At 49.5% G+C, this 22,177-nt stretch overlaps 1 protein-coding gene across 1 annotated transcript; it reads right to left on the reverse strand.

Moving 5' to 3' along the window:
* Positions 1 to 807: 807 nt before the first annotated feature.
* Positions 808 to 21,739, reverse strand: LOC139021427 (pancreatic lipase-related protein 2-like). The gene is made up of 13 exons (XM_070431809.1): positions 21,681 to 21,739; positions 21,473 to 21,521; positions 19,003 to 19,157; positions 17,200 to 17,325; positions 15,640 to 15,774; positions 14,799 to 14,910; positions 13,771 to 13,890; positions 11,221 to 11,340; positions 7,709 to 7,827; positions 7,118 to 7,247; positions 4,512 to 4,623; positions 3,230 to 3,397; positions 808 to 1,036 (listed from the first exon to the last, which is right to left on the reverse strand). The coding sequence occupies exons 2-13, from the start codon at positions 21,519 to 21,521 to the stop codon at positions 973 to 975; spliced, it is 1,410 nt and encodes a 469-aa protein (XP_070287910.1). The 5' UTR covers positions 21,681 to 21,739; the 3' UTR covers positions 808 to 972.
* Between the last annotated feature and the right edge of the window lie 438 nt (positions 21,740 to 22,177).

A 22,177-nucleotide genomic window follows, 5' to 3' on the forward strand; every position in this document is an offset into this window, starting at 1 on the left:
AAACAGGACAGAACTGCATGGTCTACATTAGAACAGGCCACACAGGTGCCCTGAGAAAGATGGTGGCAAAGGACCGCGGGTGGGAGGTTTCAGTCATGACCTGCAGCCAACTTGGCTCCACCATTTTGTTGTTGCTGTTGTTAATCCTCATCCGAGGATATTTTTTAAAAATATATTTTTATTGATATTTTACAGAGAAGAAGGAAGAGGGATAGAGAGTTAGAAACATCGATGAGCGATGAGAGAGATCGATCAGCTGCCTCCTGCATGCCCAACAGTGGGGATGTGCCCGCACCAAGGTACATGCCCTTGACTGGAATCGAACCTGGGACCCTACAGTCCGCAGGCCGACCTTCTATCCACTGAGCCAAACCGGTTCAGCCTGAGGATATTTTTTCCATTGATTTTTAGAGAGAGTGGAAGGGAAAGAGGGAAAGAAAGAGAGAGGAAAAAACATCCATATGAGAGAGACCCATTGAGTGGTGGCCTCACATAAGCACCCCAACCGGGGCCAGGGATGGAACCTGCAACCCTTGTGTGTGCCCTTGACCAAGAATTGAACCCGAGACCCTTTGGTGTTCTAGTCACTGAGAACACTGGCCAGGGCCTGGGCTCTAGTCCGAAAAATCATTTCCAAAACGTGACCTCAGAACCCGGAGGATGGCAAACCAACACCTCAATGTCAACCCGAGGGCATTAAACATTTATTACCACAAAGATACAAGAGAGCACCACATTTTTTTCTTTAAATATACTTTATTGATTTTTTGCAGAGTGGAAGGGAGAGGAATAGAGAGTCAGAAACATTGATCAGCTGCCTCCTGCTACTAGGGATGTGCCCACAATCAACTACTGGGGATGTGCCCACAACCAAGTTACATGCCCTTGACCGGAATTGAACCTGGGACCCATCAGTCTGCGCCAACATTCTATCCACTGAGCCAAACCGGTTAGGGCAAGAGCACCACATTTTTAACAAGGAAGAAGGGTCTGTAACTGGTTTCCTTTTACGGTGTCACCACTGCAAAAATGATACCTGCGGAGCAGAATATGTTCAGCGTGAGACTTGGCAGCTCATGGAAATGTCACCTCAGGTGAGTAAACAGCGTTTAGCCAAACCCTGGAGTTCAGACCATTTTGACTGAAAGGCTGGGCTACACCATGCAGAGTCCAGGTGGTTCTTACTAAACAAAACCCCTTAAAGAACACCCTCTCCTCCCGTGGCCGTTTAACAAGCTGAAAGTGAATCAGCTGTGTCAACCACAGATTTTCAAAAACTGTGGATTTGGGTGGGCCTGGCAATGATTTTGGGGACTTGGGTGCCCCCACCTGCCAAGAGGGGACTTTCCCTAGAGTTCAGAACCTGGGGGGTTCTTCATTAATTGCTTCTGGGAATGGAAAATGTGGCAGCCACTTTGGGAAACAGTCTGGCAGTCCTTCTAAAGCAGATGAGGCCCAGAAATCAGGATTTTAAAAGGATTCCCAGGTGATTCTAATGTGCATCCAAGGTTGAGAACCGCTGTTCTAAAGGTTAAACATAGTAGTTACCACATAACCTAGCAATTCCACTCCTAGGTATGTATCCAAGAGAAATGAAAACATATGTCTACTCAAAAACTTGTACATAAATGTTCACAGCAGCATTATTCATAATAGCCCCAAAGTGGTAACACCCATGATGTCCATCAACTGCTAAATGAATAAATAAAAGGTGGTATATCTATATAAGAGAATATTATTTGGCAGTAAGAAGGAATAAAGTACTGATACATGTTACAACATGGATGAACCTTGAACATATTATGCTACGTGAAAAAAGCCAGTCACAAAGGACCATATATATTGTATGACTCCATTTATATGAAATGTCCAGAATAGGAACATCTATCCAAAAAGAAATCAGGTTGCCCAGGGCTGGAGAAAAGGGGTGGGGGGTTATGGGATGATGGCTGATAGGTGTGGGTTTTTTGGGAAGGGTGATGAAATGTTCTAAAATTGACTTTGGAATTGATTCCACAACTCTGCACATATACTGAAAATCACTGAAGTATCTACTTTAAATGGGTGAACACAGGCTATGAAAATTATATCTCCATAGAGATGTTGGGGGGAAAGACCATGGAGGGATGTCACTCCTGAAGAGGGTGAAGCCCACCCAGTTGGGGCAACAACCCACCATGAGATGCAGGACACCTGGCCTCCTCCTTTTCCTGTGGGCGTCTTTGGCTAAAGGCGAGCCTCCCTCAGGGCTCAGCTTCAGAATGTGGCTGGATTGGAGGTCAGAGGACTGGGTTTCAAGTCCTGGTTGTGCCTCAGGCTCAAGCTCAGCTCTTGAATAAACAAAGTACTGACACAGCTTCAGTGACCTCTGACCCTTCCAGCACCACGCACAGGAATCAGGCCTATGACAATGTACTGTCAGCACAGCTAAGGCATGCAGCTGAGCAAGGTCTTCATATGTGTTTTTGCAAATCGTTTGCAAATACTCTGCCCTCTGGCTTTCCTGGGAGGCCTTAGACATGTTATGTGACTCTGGGAACCCCACTCTTCTCACCTTAACATGAGAGCCGTTGAGAGGTGATCGAGTTTCCTTCAGACGCTGACATCTGTTGTTTTGTATCATCCTCTATTAAGGTAGCCTTTTTTCTTGCCATATTGTAAACACTGTTATGATCTCTCCCTTATCTCACCAAGTAAGATTCTATCCTCTCAGCAAGAGAGGAGCTTGCCACTGGGAGCTAGATCCTCACATAGTCAGTATTCCTCTCAGGCCCCAGTCTCCAAACAAAACTATTTGTATGAATAAATGCACCCAACGGAAATAAACCCGAGATTTCCTACAGCTACTGCCTGGGTGCTTTCCTTCTTGTTTGAGATAAAATAGAGTCTCCTATTGGCCTGTTTCTCCAACCTATGCCTTACAATTGATGTCTTGCTCTGGACAAGTTGAATTTGGCTTAAGGAAAATCATGATTGATTTTTCCAAGTAAATCAGATGGATAGATGGAAAGATGCAGAGTTGAGAGGAATAGTTGGGTAGATGAATGGCTGCATGGATAAGTGGATAGGTAAGTGGTTAAGTGGATGGAGAGAAAGGGACGAAGGAATGGGTGGGTAGAAGGATATGTAGGTGGATGGGTGGGTGATTGGATGTATGCATGTATGTTTGCAGAGACAGATTGATAAGGAAATAGAGAAACAAGACGTAGGTGCAATGAATGATACTCACTCAGTCCCATATTCACCGCTTTGCACTGTGATATTCGAAGCCCCCAAGTTGTACCAGAACATATTTATCCATTGGTTGTTCCAGAGGAACGTAACTTTCTGGATTTTTCCAACGTTGATGTCCACATCAATGTCACGCACATATTTTGTACGTGGTTTGAGGGATCCTCTGCAAACATAGACATAAAGTGTTCTATCAGCTGGATAGATGAATACCAGGGTGATAGCAACCTGTTGTTATTCCAAACAATGGCTGCTGCTGTTGGCTTTCTGCAATTCCCTTCACTGCCTCCATACACATCCAGGGCCGCTAAAACACAAACTTATCTGTGAAGAACACACCTTTAGAATAATACTGGACTCTAGAGTCCCACTGTCTTGATTTGTACCTAGAGGGAAGTCAACTACTTGGGGCGGCATATTGACCCTTTAATTTCACTGCAGGACTCCTTATCTTTCTTTAAAGATTCATGTTCTTCAGCTGGGGTCATCTGTGGGCATCTCATATGTAGCATAACAAGTAGTCAAAGAACTTTAACTTAACATGAAAATTATTATGCAAACTTAGTGCAAAACAGAATCTAATTTTACAGCACCATTATCCAACACATTTTTACCAAGCTCCTCATATACCGACAAAAGCTAGGAGCTGAGGCTACCATGTCAACAGGAAGCTAGCTTCAGGCTTCAGGTGAAACACAGCATGAGTGGGGGATGGAGTGTGTGTGGGATGGGAAGGAGTTGCCATATAAATGTGCCTTGTCTAAGGAGAACATGATATTCATAAAACTTAACCAGGGCCTGGCTGATGTGGCTCAGTGGTCGAGTGTGGACTCATGAACCAGGAGGTCACAGTTCAATTCCTGGTCAGGGCACATGCCCAGGTTTTGGGTTCTATCCCCAGTAGGGGGTCTGCAGGAGGCAGCTGATCAATGATTCTCTCTCATCATTGATGTTTCTCTCTCTTCCTCTCCCTTCCATCTCTGAAATAAAATTTAAAAAAATTAAAAACAACAAGAACAACCCCACAACTTCAGAAGGATGGAAGCAATGATTGGCAAACCAGAAGGAGTCAGCCTTTAAAATCGTGAGTGCTTCCTCTCTGGGCCTCCCTCTTCTCCTATGGGGTGATTGAATTAGATGCTAAGAGACTTCCTTCTGGCTCTGACATTCTAGGATTCAAAGGTTCTGTTTGGCTAGATGAATGTAGAGGTTTACAACCAATCTTGTATTAATAATCTATTAGGGTAAGTATGGTCATTTCGCTTTACTATTAGACTTACTTGAAAATTTCATACTGCTTTGAGGTTCCATTGCTTCCATATAAAGCAAACCCGATGGACCCACTCATTTCAGTATTTCCAGCCAGTGTGACTGAGACCCTATATCTCCAACCTGTGCAAAGAAAAGGTACTATCAGTTCAATGAACTCATCTTGTTGAAAAAAAAAATGACCCATGGGAGCATTCTTGTTCCAAGCTCTGAATCCCCCATGAATGGGAGGTAAGAGGGAGTGTAACGAATGGTTTCCTTCAATGCAGTTGGGGTCCCAGGAATTCTGATGGTAGGTGGGGTGAGGGACTCAGGGGGAAGTAAATATTGCAGCTCAGCATAATCTCTTCCCAACCCAGCCAGGTATGTGTTCAGATGTATGGAGGGCGGCTGGTTACTATACCCGTGTACCCAGGTGCCCACAACTGACTATACCAGAAAGACCACTGGGAGAGGGAGATGGCTGGACTACAACATTCCGATAAATCACTTACTGTTGCCTTCTTTGTTTTTTATTTTTGTTATTTTCCCATGCCATGGACATATTCTCAGTGGAAAAACAACAGAGACAATTTTTAAAAATGAGTAAACACTTTCTCAGCGCTCTGTCCACCTGCCCTCCATCTCAGGGTCTTCCCAGTTTGGTCTGTAGACTTGACCAAGCCCCGAGGGGTGATTTGCTGCCCGGAGACAATTGGCATTGTCTGGAGATGTTCGTGATTCTCACACCCAGGGAATGGGGTGGGCGGGTGTAGGGCTACTGGCATCTCGCTGGTAGAGGCCACAGATTTGCTAAACATACTGCAATGCAGAGGACAGCCCCCCAATAACAAGTGATCCAGTCTCTGATTCCAGTAGAGCTGAGGTTGGGATACCCTGACCTAGAGCTTTCAATGCACATTTACACACACATATATTACTGTATAAAAAGTTAGGCTTTTGCCTGTATGGTATGGCTCAATGGGTCAGTGTTGACCCATGAATCAGGAGTCATGGTTCCATTCCTGGTCATGGCACAAGCCTGAGTTTCAGGCTCGATCCCCAGGAGGGGGTGTGCCGATCGATGATTCTCATCATTGATGTTTCTATATTTTCCTCTCGCTCCCTTCCGCTTTGATATCAAGAAAAATATATAGGGTTTTTCCCCTTCTGTAAACAGTATGCACTGCTCTTCTCTATTCTCTCCATCCATCCAAAGGCCAGACTGACTCACCGCCCTTCCCTGTCCTGTCCTGTGCTCCATAAGGTCGGCCTCCCCAGGGGTCCTTGCCGCTGGCTTTCCCTTGGGTTCAGCCCATCAGAGGCTTGCAGGGGAGGCCAGCGGCAGGAGGAGGGAGATGGAGGTGCTTGCTCCCCTGCAGCCTCCTTGCTCTAGTACCAGGTTCTGGCAGTAGCTGGCTTCACTCCATTCCTGGAGCCCCGCAGCCACTAGATTCTGGGCGCCTCAGCATCCCTCCTTTGATCTTTCAACCCTGTCCACTCCTCCAAAAGCGGGCCCGCCAGTGAGGTCTCCTCGTTGAACCACTTGAATGAGCTCTGTCTTCTGCAGAGACCCTGACTGGAACATGATATATTACTAGATGGTTTGCTATTTGCCATTTTACTTAATATGCCTTAGCAGTGGTTCTTAACCTTCTGGCTCTTTCAATACAGTTCCTCAGGTTATGACCCAACCATAAAATTATTTTCGTTGCTACTTCATAACTGTAATGTTGCTACTGTTATGAATCGTAATGTAAATATCTTATATGCAGGATGGTCTTAGGTAACCCCTGTGAAATGGTCATTCGACCGCCAAAGGATCACGACCCACAGGTTGAGAACCGCTGCCTTAGAGGTTTTCTAGATCCTTCCTTGAATGGTTACATACAGGATGTCATTGTTTAACAAATTATGGATATCTAGCTTTCTCCTCACGTTCTTTTGATATTAAAATCAATGCTGCAGTGAACATCCTTGAATACCTTCTCCCACCCACATGCAAGTGTTTTCCTAAGGTACATTCTGACTTAAAGGAATATGCTTCTAAGACTTTATAGATACTCCCAACTGGTATCATGTATTCTGTGTGTCGTATTACATGAAATACTGTGTGTAAACAGTGTTCTCTGAAGTCCTGCATTAATGTTTTTCAATGTAAAATTCCCTTGGAAAATAAATGCTCTTCTGTTCAGCCATCATGTAATATTAATTATAACAAACAAAACTTCTTGCTTTTACTATCTTCTTTTTAATTGAACAGCTGGCAAAATAACACCAAAAAACACAGCATGCTCATGTGTGTGTAAACAGGGGGACTAGCATGGTGGGTAATCACGGGGTGCCTTTGCCCCATCTTGCCTTCTTCTGTCCATGGATCCATCCTTCCTGCCACAGGGTTGGGTGGACATGTGACCAGCCTGGGCCATTCACGGTCGACCTACTCCACTGGTCAGGATTATTGGTTAAAGGGGTGAACGTGAGAGGCAAGACAAATGCCATTCTACCGTCCTTCCATTATCATTGAAGCTGGCTGGTGTTGAGTTTCTATCCATTGCTACCAAGGGTCCTAACTCACAAGGTTGATACACCTTTTAAAATCACTTGCAGCTTTTAAATGGGTACAATGGAAACTTACGAGCAAAGTTACCACTCGCTCCTGTGTTCAGGAAAAACGTTTGTCCCACGGCGCTGGTGTTCCCCTGAAATTGGTCAGCATAGTGCCCCATTTTGGGGCATCCTGTGACTGGACAAGGAAAACAGCCATTCTAGAGGAAAAACAAAAATTTGTCTGTGAGTGGTAGGCCTTTCACTCATTCACTCACTCATTTGGTCAATTCATCTTCCCATCCATGCATCTATTCTTCCCTCCCTCCCTCCCTCCTTCAATCATCCACTCATCCATCTAATCATCTTTCTATTCATCTGTGCATCTACCCTCCATCCATTCATTAATGCATCCATCTCACCCATGCCGTCCAGGCATCCTTTGAGAATTTTTCAGAATGAAAAGTTGGGGATCTAGGGAAGGCCCCCCCGGGTCAGGTCTGTGCCATGCGCCACCTGCCCACCCCGATCCCCGGAGGAAGAAGGCTCTGCGAGGCTCAGCGTTACCAGCACCTCCTCTTACTAGTCGTGGAGTTACATCTCTGCTCTGTTCCAAGCCACAGGGACAAAACCAACAACCACAGAGCCACCCCACTCTCCCCAGGCCCCTGGTAAGACCCACCTTCTGAAACTCCTCATAGGAGGCACACGGGTAGCCCAGGAAGCCGTCGGGGTTGAGGATGCTGCTGGAGTAGTACTTGTAGCTTCTCAGGTGATTGCAGGATACAAGGTCTCGGCTTCCTGAGGAAGCAAAAGCCACGGGAGCTCACAGGAGACTCTCACTTTTGAAGCTTGAAAGTTCTGATCTGAATAAGGAGGCACCTCCTCATTTCATAGAGGGGAGTCAGCATTTTCAAATGCCTAGGTACCAATTCCAAGTTCTTGTCATTGACTTTCACATACTTTGGGGAAAATACTTAATGATCAACATTTACAGCACAAAAAGATGGTATCTGAAGGGCTTCTTTAGTCATGGGGTTTGGCTCTGGTCACTTTCCTCTGTCCCCCATGTGCCCGAGTGCTGAGCAGGGCCTGCTTGGGGCTGTGCATGTGCTGGGGAGGGACGAGTTCTAACAAGGACCTGTGTCCTATCCTCCAGGGGCCAATCTTCTGACAGAAGTGAAGGATGAGGGCTGGGGTCCTTGGGGAGAGTGAGAAAAATATATACAGAAAGGAGAGAGAGGGAGAGAGAGAGAGAGAGAGAGAGAGAGAGAGAGAGAGAGAGAGAAAGAAAGAAAGAAAGAAAGGAAGGAAGGAAGGAAGGAAGGAAGGAAGGAAGGAAGGAAGGAAGGAAGGAAGAAAGAAAGAAAGAAAGAAAGAAAGAAAGAAAGAAAGAAAGAAAGAAAGAAAGAAAGAAAGAAAGAGATTGGGGGGAAGAGAGAAAGAGAGCGAGAGAGGCAATAGCTTTCCAAAGGAATCTTACACTGTCAGCCAGTTGTTGAATGTTAAGGCCCAGATGCTTGGTCTTCTGATTTTTCATGAGAAACCTGCATGTTGACTTTGACATGACAATGTTTCATGCTTACATGACAGCAGTGCATTCTCTCTTTAAAACTGCTCCCTGTGAAGGCCTACCACAAGCTGCTGTTGACACGGCTGGGCCAGAGCGTCCCATTAGGGAACCAGAAGCCATATCTGCAGGGCCTGTCCCAGGAAGGCAGCTTTTCTGTGCCCAGGGCCCCAGGCTGAGAAATTCCTCCTCCTTGGAAAGCCTGAGGTCAAAGCAGTGGAGACCAAGGTCCCGTGAGCCCTAGGCCACACTGTCATTGCACTTTATCTAGCACCCTTTTCTTTAAACCCAAGTCCTCGTATTTGAAAAATTGTGGGGTTTTTTTTGGTTTGTTTTTGTTTTTTCATTTCTCCAGCATCATCCCATAACGTGATGCACAGTGACCCAGACATACCTGGGGACCACTTCTGGGAGGTCTGGGGTCCTCTTTGTGCTGGTGGATTAGCTCTGCCTGCCCCAGGGCCCAGGGACTCCTGCACCAACACTCATCACCAGACAACACAACCTGTTTCACCTTAATTGTTTCTTTCATCCAGAATTGCTGCCCTGGGATCCATAATAGAGGGGCAAGTGCATTTAATTGTTCCTCCAGCCCAGCGCCTGGGTGACTGGGAGCCCACATAATAGACGCACATCCTGTGGGCTTCTTCACTATGAATTCCCTCTTTAAGTAAAGCTGGGCTCTTTACTATTATGTGGGCCCTGCTGGTGGCTTCTGGAGGATGCAGCCTCATTGTGACTCAGTGTTCCTTCAGCTGGGTCTTCCCTGGAGTTACCTGGTGCTAGGCAGAGCGCTCAAAGGCTCCATTGGCTGACGGTGGATGTGGGCTACTGCTTTATCGACCCTATTCGTTCACATTAAGCACATGGAATATTTAATGCCACAGAGGCCTCTCTGCTCAGTGGAGTGGGCTGTACTGAGCACCTGCTCTGGGCCAGCCCTGAGCCGGGTACTGGGGTGTCTGGGATGCCCGGGAAACTCCCAGAGGAGACAAATAAACACTAAAATGAAATGATGGCAGACTCAAACCTCCATGTGCAGGGGGAGATGAAGCCTGGTCTCCAGGGAGAGGCAACAGGAGAAGAGCAGAGGCCAGACAAGGGCAGGTGATGGAGGTGGTGCTGTAAGTCACCTAATCGTAGGGGGACTGAGCCTGTTTCTCACATATATGCAGACCTCATGCGGATGAAAAAGGGGCCACATACTAAACCTGAGAAACTCAGGGGAGGCCTCCATTGTGGCCTTACCAACTCAGAGGCCAAAAGTAACCACATGGGGTGGGCTGAACATAAAAATTCCTAATTAAAAGCTGGTCGTGGAGGATAGTCCTGTCCCAGGCCTGTTATCAAACTTGCCCAAGGCCACCTTATATATATATATATATATTTTTAAGACTTACCCAAGGATATGTTTATTGATTTTAGAGAGAGAGGAAGGGAGAGAGAGAAACATCAATCAGTTTCACCCCCAAATGCTCCCTGACCAGAAATCAAACCCAAAACCGTTTTGGTATACAGGACCAAGCTCCAACCACCTGAGCCATCCAGCCAGGGTGACAAGGAACCTTTACCTTCAGTGAAACTGTTTTCTTTTTGCATCTAAGGAAACGCACCTTTTAAATATCAGAGTAATCTTTTCCAGATCCCTCAGGGCACCCCCTTATAAGAGCACCAGACCCCAGAACCCCTCACTGTGACCTTGTTCCCCAAATACCCCCTCTATGTGCTGTCAGTGTTGATCATTAGCTATCCTGTTCCCACCAATGGAAAAGAATGTGCCCTCTATTTTACTGTTTATCCAATTCCAGAGATTTCCAGTTTTACTTTTGTCCCCCTCCCTAATCTACCACCCGTGGATTTCATGGAACCCCTATGTCTCCTCTTTTTATTCTAATGTATAAAATAAGCTGTAAAACTGTCTTTCTCTGGAGCATGTTCTCAGTCCGTTGAGATTTTGCTGCCCAGCAATTGTCATCAGTTTGGCTCCAATAAACTCATAAAAATTCTCTACATTTTGGAATTTCTGACACTGACACGCACAAGCCTCATGCCCCCTAGACCTCCAGGCTCCATCCACTGCATGCACGAGCTCCCCAAACCCACAGAGCGTGTCCCCACTCAGTCCTTTTACCAGCTCAGTCCCTTTCCTGTCCTAGCACCTGCCCACAGCAAAGGGCAAGAAAGTCAAAGCCCTGTAAGTCTTTGTGGGCGCCCTTCAAGGAGCAAGCAGTGCAAGCAGCTGGGGTGGGGGTGGGCACAGCTAGAACTGGAATTTGCCAAAGTGCCTGTCAAGCTCAGGCCTCAGCATCCTCATGAGGGGGGACCACACAGGCTGCGGACTCAAGGGTCCCAGGTTTGATTGGGTATGAGGTTGGGACTTTGCAGCCAGAAATTAAACTTTAATGTAAGGTGGCCTTGGGCAAGTTTGATAACTGTTCAGACCCATTTTCTTCAGCTGTAAAATGGGGATAAGCAGAGTAATTCCCTCATGGCGCTGTGACAATGGCGGGGACAGAAAGAGCACCCTGGACGTGGAGGCAAATTCAATGCTACCAGGGCCCGGCCACGCATCCTGCCTTCTCCCCCAAAACAGAACTGTCATCTTGCTTTGCTAATGCACTTACCTTCCCAGAAATCATTTACATCAACAATGGAAGAAAGGATACTTTTCCCACATCCAGGCATTTGCTCTCCTCCATTTGGATAGAAATCCAGATCGCCCACCTTCTGGCTCATTCCAAAACCTGAAACATCAGAAGCGGCCGTGAGCAGGGAGGGAAGGGGTCCTGCGACAAGGTCATGGCCCCAAGGAGCGTCCGACTCCTTTGGACCAGAGCGAGAGTCTTGTTGGTGAACTGTCCCCTCAGCACTGCCACTCCACCGGGCTTTGTAGATCCCTCTCCAAGATGAACCCATAGCAAGACAAGGAAGTAGGAGTGAGCAGAGGCAGTGAGATGCCTACATGTGTATTTGCATGTGTGTCTGTCTGTCTGTCTGTCCTGGGGAGGCTGTGAACAATACCGATATCCCCTGATACCATTATGCATCATAGACACCTATCAGGACTGGTGCAATTCCCATTCCTTTACTCATTCTGAAATTTTGATTCCTATGATAGAAGGTTATATTGAGATCTCATTGTTGTACTGAGAGCCCAGCATAATGGCTGGACGCTTTGACTTTTTACGCACACAGACCCCTGATCACATCCTGGTCCTATTTACACACTCCGTGATCTCAGGCAATAACCAAAGCTTTTCAAGCCTCAGTATCCTCAGCTATGAAACAGTAATAATAATGCCCACTTTCTGGGGTTCTACCCCTGATTAATGAGCAAGTATGTACAAAATGTCCAATGCAGCCCTCGGAAAACATCACTATTATTTAAAACATACCCTTTGTTGGCATGTTTCATGAGGGGTTACATAAGAAAATATTGAAAAAAGAACATTGAGTTTATGTAATATTAATTTTTAACATAATTTTATTTATTTAAAATTTTCATTTCTTTAAACTAATAACAAGTCAACCATTTTATTTTAGAAGCATTAAGTAAAGGAATATAATTTGTTTCCAACAACACAAACTATAACCAAAGTTTCCACAAAAGAAATGAGCAAAATATTCAAACACTGACTTTGCATTTTGCAAGTATATGTCAAGCTTCCTATATAATAAAAGAGGAACATGCAAATTAGCCGTCCCTCCGCTACACTCAAGCCATGCCCACCAGCCAATCAGAGTGATTGCAACTTAACCCAACAAAGATGGCGGCTGCCATGGAGCTGGAGACTTGGGTTGCCTCAGGTGACTGACTAAGGAAGCCAAGCTTCCCGCCTGCCCTGGCCTCCGCTGAAGGAGTGGCTGGGCGCCTGGGTCACCAGGAGCGGGGTGGGAACTACACAGCCAGGAGTGGGGCGCTGGGCAGCTGGCAGTGGCTGGGAGCGGGGCGGGAACTACGCAGCCGGGAGCCAGGTGCCAGGCCGCTGGGGTGGGGCTTGAATTATGCAGCTGGGAAAAGGGAGCCAGGCTGCTGGGAGCGGGGTAGGACCTTCCCGGGGCAAGTGCTGGGCAGCCGGGAGAGGGTCGGGAACTACTCACCTGCGAACTTCTGCCACGACGACGTGGCAGGAGTTCCCACCTTATAGCAGTTTGCTCATTCACTTACTTGCTCATTCATTCACTCATTCACTTACTTACTCATTCATTTATTCACTCACTCACTCACTTAGCAAAAACATCCAGGTCCCTGGCACCAGGCCAGCTACTGCAGGTGAAACAGGATAAGACGGAGCTATGTACTCAAGATGTTAGTAATTCAGTAGGGCGAAGCAGGCACATGAATGAGGCAGTTGTACGCACACACGCACTGTACTGGGTTCAGTGAGGGCTGTAACTAATGCCATCTTAGTTCTCTTGAAAAACTGGGGCCTCGGGAGCAAGGCCACCCCAAGCCTGTAGGCCTGTGCCTAGGCCCGGAGTGGCCAGGGTCCCAGAACATGACAGAGGGTGCAGGTTGGGCTGAGGGATCTGCCCCCGACCCGGGGCATGAATTTCATGCACCGGGCCACTAGTCCTATATAGTAAAATCCTAATATGCAAATCGACCAAACAGCGGAAAAACCGGTGACTATGATGCACACTGACCACCAGGGGGCATACGCTCAATGCAGGCGCTGCCCCCTGGTGGTCAGTGCACTCCCATAGAGGGAGCACCACTCAGCCAGAAGCAGGGATCACAGCTGCAGAGCATGTGGGAGCCTCTCCCGCCTCCAAGGGAGGTAGCACTAAGGAGCAGGGAGCCTGGCTTCTGGCTGATGAGCTCAGCAGTGGTGGAAGGAGCCTCTCCTGCCTCTGCAGCAGCACTGAGGACCCTCCACCCCTCCCCTACCCCCTTCCCCACCAGTGCAGGAACGGATAGTGGAGTCTAGGGAAGGTCACAGGTTGAGGACTGAGCAACAGCCTTCCATAGGCTACACCAATGTTTATCTGACGTGCCTGGGGCCACAGGCTGATACCACTGGCACTGGGCTGGCTGTTGATTTGTAGCTGGCACCCACTTTGACTGGTTGGCATCCAAGCTATTACTGTAGTTAACCATGTTGAATACCATCCCTGGACCTACTCTTACCAGTTACAGCCCTTGTCACCAAGAGGTGGAGTGAGGCACTCACCTAGGTAAGGGACTGTGGGGGAGGTGTCTGTGTGAATCACATCCACAAACATGGCGTCCGATGGGTCCAGCCTCACCTCCTCAGGGGTGCCCTGGAAGCCTGGTTCTGCCGGATCCAGTCCTGAAATGGGGAGGTGGACAGTGACAAACCAGGTTCCAACCCCTGGACCCACAAAATCCATGCGGCTTTCTGCCTGAAGCAGGGGCTGTGCCCAGCTCATCTTCAAAGAGAAGCAGAGAGAGGATGGAGCATGGTCCACAGACTCAGTGACCTATATTCTAGCCCAGGTTCTGCTCAAGGTCAAAGGCATGTCTTCCCTGAGCCTCAGTTTCCTCATCTGGAAAGTGGGAATAACAGCAACCTACCTTATGGGGCTATTGTGAAAGCCCCACGCAAAGGTATAAGAGAAAGAACTTTGCAATCTGAAAAAGTCTCCGTAAACATAATCTATGAATCCCCCATCCTTCCCCCAATGCCTAGCACACAGCCCTGGGCAAAGGAGACAGCCATCATACTGTGTGCACAGTGACATACACACGGGACTCAGCAGTGTCTGTGTCTATGTCTTGTGTGCCTTCATTTGCCCAGCGGTTCATTCATTCATTCTATTATCTACCATGTGCTTCCTGTGACAGGTCTCAGCTACTTTCATTTTCTGCCTGTAGCTGGCACTGCCACAACAATTAATATCTGTGGAACTGGTGAATTCGTATTAAAAAACCATTTCACTGTTCAAAAATCTGCCGTACTCTAGCAGTAATAATCCTGAAGTCATGAGTTGAATGTGCTAGTATGTTTTTCTTTTTTAAATAAATGTGTTTTTATTTACAATCCTATATTATTTGTAATTCACATGAAAATGTATGGGCAATTATTTTTTAAATCTCAGTCTGGCAACACCTAAAATCATTGCAGGTGAAGGACCAGTGGGGGCGCCCTTGGCCATCACAAGTGCCTGTGTCCTGGCTACCATTGCCCTATAGGCACCCCCTCTCACACCACCCTTCCCCCACCCCCACACCCCTTACCTGTGATCCTGCCCACGCAGCCCCCCAGCCTCCTGCCTGCCTCGCCAGCTGCGTGCGCGCCCAGGCTGTGGCCAATGATGTGCACGTTCTCCAAGCTGTAGCCCATCTTGGTCTGTGGAAGGATGGCATGTCAGGGACCCCGGGCCCCGGTGAGGACGCCCTGGCTCCCATAAGTGGATGGGGACAGGTCTCAGGAGGAATGACCTGGCTCCTGGACCACCTAGGACAGAGTGACCCAACCCTGAGCCACTGCAGACTCCAGAGTCCCCAGGCCTGGTGTGCAGGCCGTAGGTGGGTGGTTAGAGGTGGGGGGAGTGGATGTGTGGGGGAGGGGGAAGGGCAGCAACTGTGGAGACCAGTGGCATCTGTGTCCACTGCAGGCGGCCTGGGGAGCCTGGCCAGGTGCTGCCTGCTCCATCCACAACCACCATGGCCTCCCTCACCTCCCGCAGGGCCTGGGCCTGCCTGGAGAGCCTGGGTAGCGGGCCCAGCTCTGGGTGCTCAGGAATAGACCTTCCAGAAGGCAGTAAGGGGCTTTCCCCTTTCAGAGAAAGAAGACTCATCTTCTGGGCTGACAATTCCTAGAACAGCCTCCAAGGACGGCTTATTTCAAAAGTGGACACCGAGGCCCAAAGTGGTTCCTTTGCCCCAGGCACCACTAGGGATCTTCAGGACACTCCAGGAGGGGAAGGCTGCAGTTTCATTTTAGGAAATGCCCCTCTGTGTGTCCAGGCTTCCAGGCCCAGCCCCTGGGCACCAGTCCCCAGGCTGCCTCTGGGTGCACGGGGTCTGCCTGCCCCATAGGGCCCCTCCCCACAGGATGGGGCTCAGGAGGATTTACCGACAGCCCTTCTATTAAGAACGCTATCTCGGCTCCCACGACTCGAATGTTGTGGACGGCTTGGTTGTAACCTGTCCTGGCCCCACGCATCCAGTCCACGCAGATGCAGTTCACTTTCTCCACCTTAAACATGTTCTGGGGGAATAAAAACAAGAGGGAGAATCCAATGTATTAACAGGCACAGGCCGCACACTCCAGAGACAGGAATTCACAGCACCAAGCATCTCATGTGTGTCAGAGTTTCATATTCCTCCCACTTGTCCTAATCCTCAGCACTCCACCAGGAACCGGTACCTGATCCCCACTTAACAGATGTGAACACTGAGGCATGGAATGGAGTAAGTACCGGCCGAAGGTCTCCCAGATGGTTATTGACACAGCCAGGCAGAAAAAGGATCGCTTACTACATCAGGGCTTAGCCCACTGTTATGGGAGGGCCAGATCCACCTGCTCATATAAATCAAGTTGTATTGGGAACAGCCACAGCCCTTTGTTTACATTCTCTCTCCCTCTGTTTTGGAGCAACAACAGGGTTGAGTGGAGACCATATGACCTGCAAATGCTGAACTATTTACTACCCAGTCCTTTACAGGAAGTTGGCTGCCACTTGTACTAAGTTTGCTGCCACTGCACTAGGTGCTGAAGCCACGGGAGGGCTGCTGTTATGTTCCCAACAATGCGTAGGGGGGAGCTAGAAGGTATTAACAGACAAGATGACATGTAGATGGAGGCAGCTACAACTCTCCCCACATGTGCATCTTTTATATTATGTGGTGTGGCCGCCGTGCGCTGCCCAAGCTCAGACTGGTCCCGTGATGGGACCAAATAACTGTCAGAAAGAGCCACTGCAGAGCCTGTGTTCATTGGAGGATGGCCTGGACTATCCCGGGGAGTGAGGCAGGGAGGAGTTGCATTGGGATGGACACGTCCCCCTGACTGTCCCAGCTCAATGTTCACATGGCGTCCTTCTGGGACTTGGGGTCCAGTGTGAACACCCAAACCTCTAGAGGAGCAGCCCACCCTTGGGAAGAAGCTGCTCGAGGTCTCCCCCAGTGCAGATTAAGCTGAAAGCCATGCCCGTCGGCACGTCCTAACGACTAAATCTGTAGACACAAGGTTGTGGTATTTTATAGACAGGAGACCTGGCTTTGCATTCCCACCTCTGGATTCAAGTCTGGGCAAGTGTTGAACTTTGCCTGCCTTAATTTCCTCATCTATAAAATAGGAACAATAATGCTATCTTTCTCACAACGTTGTTTGTGGGGGACAGGGGGTGGACAAATGAGACAAAGACTGTGAAATAATGATCACAGTGTCAGGCTCAGAGGAAGTGCTCAGAAAATGGATGTTACAAATAATAATTCATTACTAACATTCCTGATTCCTTCAGAACTGTGCCATCCAATACTGTGGCCACTGGCCCCAGGTGGCTATTTACAATGAATGAAAGTCCATACAATTTAAGAGTCAAGTCATTGGTCACACTCCCCGCATTTCAGGTGCTGGGTGAGCACAGGGGAGCAGTGGCTCCTGGTTGGGACATGATGCCATGGACCGTACCTGGCACATGTCCGTCAGCCATCTCTCCTCCCCCTTGTCTATGAAGCCGTGGATGATGAAGCGCGTCTTGCGGTCCAGATGGAAGTTTGAAGCGTTCACGGTCGCCAGGTCCGTGGAGGAGATCCGCTGGTTAAAGTGGAAAAGGTGAATTGGGACGTTGGCCTCTCTAAGCCAATGGCCTGTGAGAGCCAGTTCCAGGGAGACTGGGTCACGGGATCAGCTCCCACGAAGTTGGGTCGGGGTAGAACAGGAGTTCCTGCCCTGGGCTTTGAGGACAGGATTCACAAGGTCCACGTTCATGGACTTCCTAGCATTTCTGTTAATTATGAAATTGGGCAACAAGCCATGGTCATCGCAACAGCACTCTGTCACCAATGGGAGTCACAGGTATTTTCATGAAACAGGACAGTGGTCACAGATGTCTTAAATACCAGTTATTCTCATTACTATTTGTAGTGGCCGTGGTTAGACCAACCCGTGGATCTTGTTATTTAGTGAGATAATAATACAGCAGCATTTATATGTCTGGGACATATATTTATAATTTCAAATGTCCTGATAACTGTTTTTCAATCTAATTGGTTTCCTTTGTAATCCAATGTGTTTTATTTCATACATTTAAATACATCATCCTGAGAAGGGACCCCTCGGCTTCCCCAGATGGTGGAAGATGTTTCTAGAACAGAAACAGTGAAGGACCCGAGGCCAGAATCACCAAAACTAAGGGAGATTCGGCTCAGTGGAGCTGAGAAGGGCACCTCTAGCTTGTAGCACTTAAGAAATGACGCCAACATGCCAGGGGCCCCTTCACCAGCCCCCTGTGCACCACGCCTGAGGAATCACCAGAAGATAAGAACAGCCCGGTCCAAAGGGACTCCCAGCTGAGGGCTCTAAGGGGGAGGTTGTCACCTACAATCCCAGGGCAGCTGGCCTCAGGGATGGATGGCCAGTCACCTGCTCTCCAAACTGTCAGGGGTGGCGCTGTGAGCAGCTGAGCTCTGAGTACATTCTTCCTGGTCACTTCTAAGCACCTGGAAGAGCCTGTCCTGCCTCTACCCGCAGGCCTTCTGGGGACTGGAGGTTACTCCCAGGGCCCTTTTTGCTCTTGTGGTTAGATGCCCCTCTCACTCTGGCCGGAGTGGCTCCGTGGTTAGAGCATGGGCCCATGTACCGAAAGGTCACAGGATTGATTCCTGGTCAAAGGCTTGCACCTGGGTGGCAGGTGTGATCGCAAGCCCCAGTTGGGGCTCATATGGGAGGCAACCATTCAATGTGTCTCTCTCACATCATTGTATCAATGTTTCTCCCTCTCCCTCTCCGTCTCTCTCACCCCTTCCATCCCTCCCTTCCCCTCTCTAAAAAGCAATGGAAAAATATCCTCCGGTGAGGATTAACAACAACAAGTCCCTCTCCCACACCTGTCTTCTGGCTCATCAGGAAGGACTTACTACCCCACCCTCATTCCCTGAGCGGCTTCTCTCCTCCCACCCCCAGGGCAGGAAGAAGATGGACACACCAGGCCTGGATTGCCCAAAAATGCTGCTCCTACCCGCTTCCTCCCAGGACCGGGGGTCAGTGCCAGGAAGGCCTGTGCACAGTGTGTGGAATGTGGGCGTTTCTGGGCCCGGCACCCATAGACCTCATCAGGGGTTCCCGATCCTGAGAGCTAAGGTGGCTGCCAGTGGAGAGGGAGCATCGCCCCGACCGCCCCACGGCCCTGCCTTTCCCTTAAACAACTGCGTGCAGACGCCAGTGTGGGCGCCCCACTCCACCCGCCCTGCAGTCCCGTCAGGCCCCTCTTACTTGGTAGCTGTTGGGATTCTCATTTGTGTAGAGAAGAAACCGGGTGTTGACGTCCTTGGGGGACCAGGGGGATAGCTTCAAGGGCCTCTGTAAGATCCCTGTCCATGGCTTGTCATCAGGGAAGCAGCCGAAAGGTTCATAGCAGACCTCCTTTCCTGGGACAGAAAGAGCAGCACACGGGACACTGTGAGCTCAGAAGAGGAGCGACCTTGCCTCAGCTACACAGGAGGCGTTTCAGGGTGCAGCCCGGGCTGGCGAGGCCAATGCTGGGCTTCACCTGCTATCAGTGCTCCCCAAATTCCACGGAGACAAGAATGGCCTGTGCAGGCTCCCAGCGCCTCCCTGGGCAATTCTGATTCACAGGGAGGGCAGGGAGGCCCTGGAATCCGCCTGTTTCATGCTGTTTTCCCCCTGATCATCAGGCCAGAGGGGGATTGGCTGAGCTTCCTGGGAACCTTCTGCCTTAAAAATACCTCTTCCGGGAGAGCCCAGGCGGCCCTTCACATGCCATCACCCGGCATCAGGTATGATAGCGCCTTTGATTCTGTAGCTCAGAGATGCTGCTGGGTGGACCCTGATGCTGGTGCCACACCCAGCACAGCAGCTGATCCTGGGTGCGGTCCGATCCCCTTGTCTTCATGTCACCCCTTTATGCACATTGTCCCCCAATTATTCTCTGTCATTTCAGGTTTTCCCTGTTGTTCTCAGAAAAGGTACATTTCCTAAGGCCAGGGATGACTGAGTTTTGCATCATTCTGTATACAGCAGGGGCTCAATACATGCAACTGATGATCCAAATAACCTCGTCCAAATCTGAGGGTCCTGCCTCTAGTCTACAGCACAAGCATTTTCACAGAGAGTGCCCACTGAGGGCGCATGCTCAAATCCAGAGGATTTCAATGGCTATTCTCCCTTAGGCTTCCTCAATTCTGAAGCTGATGGTGCCAGAGGTTGGCCATTCACTCAAACACTGACAATAGTCATCAGTTTTTACCACCTGAAGCAAGAGTAGACTGTTTACTCTGTGCCAGGTACCACACTAGCGCTTCACCAGCATTATTCCCTTTAAGCCTCAAAATAGCCCATGATAAGGAATTACTTCCATTTTACAGATGGGAAAACCAAGGCACAGAGAGACAAAGTAAGCTGCCCAAGGTCACAGCCAATGGTGGGGCCAGGATTTGAACTGGGGGAGTTTAATTGGGAATAAAGCTAGGCACTGAGGAGATAGATACATCAGGTACAAACCCTGCCTTGAATGAGAGGTAATCTAACAGGAAAGGAATCATGATGACCTTGACTTCCTTCCGGAAGAGGGACCAGTCTCAGACGAAGGGATGTGGAGAGTAAAGCAAGTCTTGCTTCAGGTGGTAAATGCAGGAGCTTGAAGGCCAGGGTCAGGCACCAGGGCTGTGAGGTGGATAGTGAGTGGGAGGTACTGGTGAGTGTGGTGGGGCTTGTGCTCCATGAAGGTGTTTTCGGGAACCCAGTGTGGGTGGCTCAGAGGCAGGAGAGCCTGGGAGAGGTGGGGGTTGGAGTGGGGCAGTACAGGGGTTGTGAGTCTGAGAGGAAACAGGCACCTGTGCTCCCCACAGTCTTGGGTGACAGTGGAAATGAAGGGAAGGTTGGAGAGACCAGGTAGGGAGTGGTGCCTGAGCCTGGACAAGTGAGCGTGAAGTGTGGTGGGAGGCCCTGGTGGAGCTGCCTAGAAATTGGAGGGGGCGGGAGGGGATGGGGGGGTGTGGGGAGCAGAGGCTGGGCAAAGGGGAAGCCACAGGAAAAGGGCAAGGAGATGCAGGAAGTGACCTCTGTGGGACGCCCACATTTATGGTTGGAGGAAGCAGCAGAGGAGCAAAGGAGACCAAGAGGGGCCAGAAAGGCCCAGGTAGCAGCCAGACCCGGGTGGGCTCTGCTCTCTGGAGTCAGGTCCTGCTGCATGGCCAAGATGGAAGGGAGGCCAAGAGTGGGCTGGGCGAGGTGTGGAGGAAAGGAGGACTCATGGTGCAGAAGGAAGCCGAGCAGAAGAGAGGCCAGAGGAAAGGCTCAGATTGGAGCTTGGGAGACAGAGGTGGCAACAGTGAGTGGAGTGATGGGGAGGGAGGGACAGGAGGTTGCACTCATGCTGCAGACACGCACTTGTCCACGCAAGGGACTGAGGGTTTGGGGGCCTGTGGAGAGCACCGTCCCCCAACACCGTTGCCCAACAGCCTACCACTTTGGTCACCCCATCACAGCCAGTTGCTGGAAGAAAAGGGCAGATGGGTCCCCAGGATTATCTGTGTCCAAGATGTTGCCCTGTGTTTGCTACAGCGTCAACACTCCCCAAAAGGTGGCAATTGTTGTTTTTCTTAAAATAATGATAATGCTGTTCATTATAACGACAATGATGATGAGGCCTCTAGCTGCCTTATCCAGAGGCCAGCCCAGGCATGGTCCCTTCCTCCCCACGGGGATGGGACAGCACCCTCACCTCTGACGGTGGCCAGCAGGAGGAGGCCGACGATCCAGGAGGGCAGCATCTACATGGATGAAAACACAGACAGTGGGAACCATCGCCCAACCCAGACAGGGCAGGGGGCCTGCAGCCCAGGGAAGCCCGGTGCCTGGGTCCCATCAGGCTGTCCCTCCAGGCGGGGACCCTGAGGCTGAGGCATCCCCACACAGGGAGAGGGCAGCACCTCTGTGGAACCCGGATGCAGGATCCTCCCAGCACAGTGGCTGCTCCCTCTGGGCCATGTCCTTCTGCCTGCCCAACCCTGCGATGCGCCCTGCCCGAGCAGAGCCATGACTTACTGTGAGACACCTGTGCTCCACTCAGCCTCAGGGTGGCTGTGGCCTTTTATAGCCAGGCTTTATCCTTTGGACTCTTTAGAGGAAAGGACAGGAAGATGGATAAGTGTGCTTTGCACCGAGATTATCATAAACACATACAGTCAGCTGAGCGGGGAGCAGAGCTTTTTAAAGTGAGATCAGAGGGGAAAAATAGACTTTGGGGACAGGTGTTACATTGGAAATCAGTGAGCTGAACAGAGGAGGCCTTAATCAATAAGCCAAATTTGGAGTCTTTATTACACCGGCGGTCTCAGATGGGTTATCTCCAGAGTCTGAGCAAACTAATATGGAGGAAGCTTTCCCTTTATACCTCCCCAGTTCCTTTGTCTCCTAAATATGGGGT

Source organism: Myotis yumanensis, unplaced genomic scaffold, assembly GCF_028538775.1.
Source record: "Myotis yumanensis isolate MYYU_CA2020_CCGP unplaced genomic scaffold, mMyoYum1.0.hap1 SCAF_13, whole genome shotgun sequence".
NCBI classification, from domain to species: Eukaryota; Metazoa; Chordata; class Mammalia; order Chiroptera; family Vespertilionidae; genus Myotis; species Myotis yumanensis.

What these genes read in the sequence shown, in the direction of transcription:
- LOC139021427 (XM_070431809.1), bottom strand. Translation starts at nt 21,521, where the DNA reads ATGCTGCCCTCCTGGATCGTCGGCCTCCTCCTGCTGGCCACCGTCAGA. An exon ending in CCTATGAGGAGTTTCAGAAG is followed by an intron (nt 7,248 to 7,708) that starts GTGGGTCTTACC and finishes TTTTTCCTCTAG; the next exon opens with AATGGCTGTTTTCCTTGTCC. An exon ending in AGCGAGTGGTAACTTTGCTC is followed by an intron (nt 4,624 to 7,117) that starts GTAAGTTTCCAT and finishes TTCTTTGCACAG; the next exon opens with GTTGGAGATATAGGGTCTCA.